This window comes from Frankliniella occidentalis, unplaced genomic scaffold (genome assembly GCF_000697945.3).
Source record: "Frankliniella occidentalis isolate FOCC.00 unplaced genomic scaffold, Focc_3.1 Scaffold258, whole genome shotgun sequence".
In the NCBI taxonomy this organism is placed as follows: domain Eukaryota; kingdom Metazoa; phylum Arthropoda; class Insecta; order Thysanoptera; family Thripidae; genus Frankliniella; species Frankliniella occidentalis.
The window spans coordinates 329,205-331,818 of NW_026267384.1; the positions used below are offsets into that span (position 1 = coordinate 329,205).

The window sequence follows — 2,614 nt, forward strand, 5'->3', positions numbered from 1 at the left end:
ATTGGGGGTTGCGAAGGGGTGGGGAGAAAAAGGGACACACAGAGAAAGAAAAAGAGGGAGAGAGGGACAACAAAAAGCGGAGGCCGCCGTCGCTAACTGTCCCCTTCTCGCTGCGTGGACTGCGCCCCCACGACCAGGTCGGAGCAGGACTGGGCCTTCTTGGTCCTGTCAACAGAGAGAGAGACGGAGCAAAATAAAAACAAGTGCAAGGGCATTGTATCGACAAGGTTTACATCATCCAGTGTTGGTACAGCCCCTCCGGGGCGCCGCGTATAAGCCGATGTCCGAGCCAAACAGGGGGTGGGGAGAGAGGGGCTAAGGAAAGAGGGAGTGGGGAGAGAGGGGGAGGGGAGAGAGTTTGCCGTGACCCCTGGCGGCCGCTGGCGGCTCGTGTGGTCCCGCTGCCCGATCATCGCGCCTGCCGAGGCGGTGTTGTTGTTTTGAATGAAGTGGCGAAGGGCCGGTGGTGGCGGGAGGGTGTGGGGCAGGGGCCGGTCAGTGTACAGCCCCGGTAGGGCCGGACGATAAGTAGACTAATCCCCCCTCCCCCTACCCTGCCTGCCGCGGGGCGCGCGGAGCCCCAGTTGGTTCATCGACCGACACAGAGCCCCCCGCTGCAGCTGCGGGCTGCGCCCACCTGCCAGCTGCCCACACCGGGGCGCCAGCTGGTCGAGGGCCGCGCGGCACGCACATGCATCGTTAGCGGGGCCGGCCGGGCCCAGCAGGACGGCCCCTACGGCCCCCACTCACGCAGTGCGGCGGGCGGGGGAGGGCAGGGGGTGGGGGATCCACGCCGGATGGACTCGGCTCGGCCGTCCGCTGGACAGGCGGGGACAAAGAGGGCTCTCTTTTCCCCCCTGCCGGGCGCCGCCAGCCCACCCTTCCGCAGGGGGGCTGTATCAAACCCTGACAGACGACGGTGGGCGCCGCTGGCGGGCCCAGGCGGGGGCGGCCGTAGGCTCCCTCTCTATTGGGTTAGAGGGAGGGGATAAGAATCGTCCCCGGGACCGAAAGTGAAATTCCGACGGGTCCTTTTCCTTTTCTGCCCCGTGCGGGGAGGGGCGAGAGGACTGCTCTCTTTAGGCCTCTTTTGCACACACAAGACCAAATACAGTCCAGTAGTTTGGTGCATGAAGGTGACAGTACAATGTTCTTTTTCCCAGGCTGATATGACTTACAAGGCGTTGAGTCCAAGAAATTTCTTCCCCTTTTACGTTCTTTTATGACCCTGCGTGTGGTCGTGTGGTACTAAAGATGTTTTTGCAAACATATAATTATGGCTCGAATCTGACAGAAGTCGGCTGATGATGTGCTCTCTTAATTTTCGCAGTGCCACTACTGTACCGCTTGCATTTGAGTGGGCGACTATGACTAGTTACTTGCAGCCGTTAGGGGGCGATGTGGTCAGGGGCGGTGGGGTGTGCGGGCCACACTCTGCACGTGCACGCCGCACACGACACGACATGGGAGGCCAGGGCAAACCGGCCAAACCGTGGCTATCACTGGTGAAAAAAGCGTAAGTCCACGGACTTCGCATTGGACTTACGCCTTTTTCACTTTTTAATCAGTGCTATCTACTGTCACATACCAATGCATAAAATACTGTCCGCCTGGTACATGGCGGTGTGCTGTACTTACGTCCTCCTGCAGACGGTCAGCACGACGGGCCCGGCGCGCACGGCGCGGAACATCGCCACGGCCTCGGCGTGTGTAGAGCCTCGCAGCGGCTGCCCGTTGAGTAGCAGGAGCTCGTCGCCTGCAGCAGAAAAAGGAGCCGAGTGTGACTACCAAAAAACGCTTTCAAAGAACGGGACGAGGAGAGAAAACGAGAATTTCGTTCGGCGAAATGAGTTCGGCATTCGCATTGGTCATTCGCAGTTTCGGGGAGAGCCGGATGAGGAATGCGAATAATACGTATTGTGAGAGTATGAGTGTGTGTGTGTGCGTGAGTGTGCATACGGTCGAGAGGAGGAGAGATAGACATGAAGAGAGAAAGAGAATAAGAGAGGCAAAAGAGGCAGAGAGAGAGAAAGAAAGAGAGATACGAGGGGGCTGAAAGAAATCTGCTGCTCCTCCCGCCGCTGTTGCCTCTGAATTTGTAGCCGTGTTTGCGCAGTTTAGCCTGCTCCCACCCCCTCCCTCGCGGCGTCGGTGGTCGCGGGGGGCAGCTCTGCTGTGAAGGATATGTTTACAGGGAGTCCAGCCCCCCCCCCCTCTTTCCCTTTCCATCCCCACCCCGCATCCTTCTCTCGCGCTTCCCTAACCCTCCCCTGTCTCAGCCTCGCCAGCTGCGCCTCGCCAGAGGCCGAGTGGCTCATTACCCGTCTCAATCAGACCTGAGGGGTGTATCATCCCGACCCTCCCCCCGCACCCCCGCACCTTCTCGCACTTCCCCCACACGACCGCCCGCTGCCTGCCGCGCCGCGCACTTTTCCATCCGACCCATCCCCAGGCCCACCACCCTCCCGGCCGGCCGTAGCAGCGAATCTTATTGACGATCGGGCTCGACCCAGATCGCCCCGTCCCCTCCCCTTCCTCCTCTGGACTGGGGGCCGGGGCCGCATCGGGGCGCTTCTAGGTGAGTTATCAGGCCTGGGGCCCAACTGCCCCCCCC

At 60.8% G+C, this 2,614-nt stretch overlaps 1 protein-coding gene across 1 annotated transcript in view; it reads right to left on the reverse strand.

Moving 5' to 3' along the window:
• Window positions 1–6: 6 nt before the first annotated feature.
• The window catches only part of LOC113211948 (membrane-associated guanylate kinase, WW and PDZ domain-containing protein 1-like), an 8,785-nt gene continuing 6,177 nt past the window's right edge, over window positions 7–2,614 (reverse strand). Inside the window, exons 9-10 of the mRNA XM_052273262.1 lie at window positions 1,639–1,756; window positions 7–165 (exon numbers count right to left, since the gene is read on the reverse strand). Of these exons, the coding sequence (XP_052129222.1) occupies window positions 93–165; window positions 1,639–1,756 (191 nt within the window). The 3' untranslated portion in view covers window positions 7–92. The remainder of the gene's footprint in view (window positions 166–1,638; window positions 1,757–2,614) is intronic.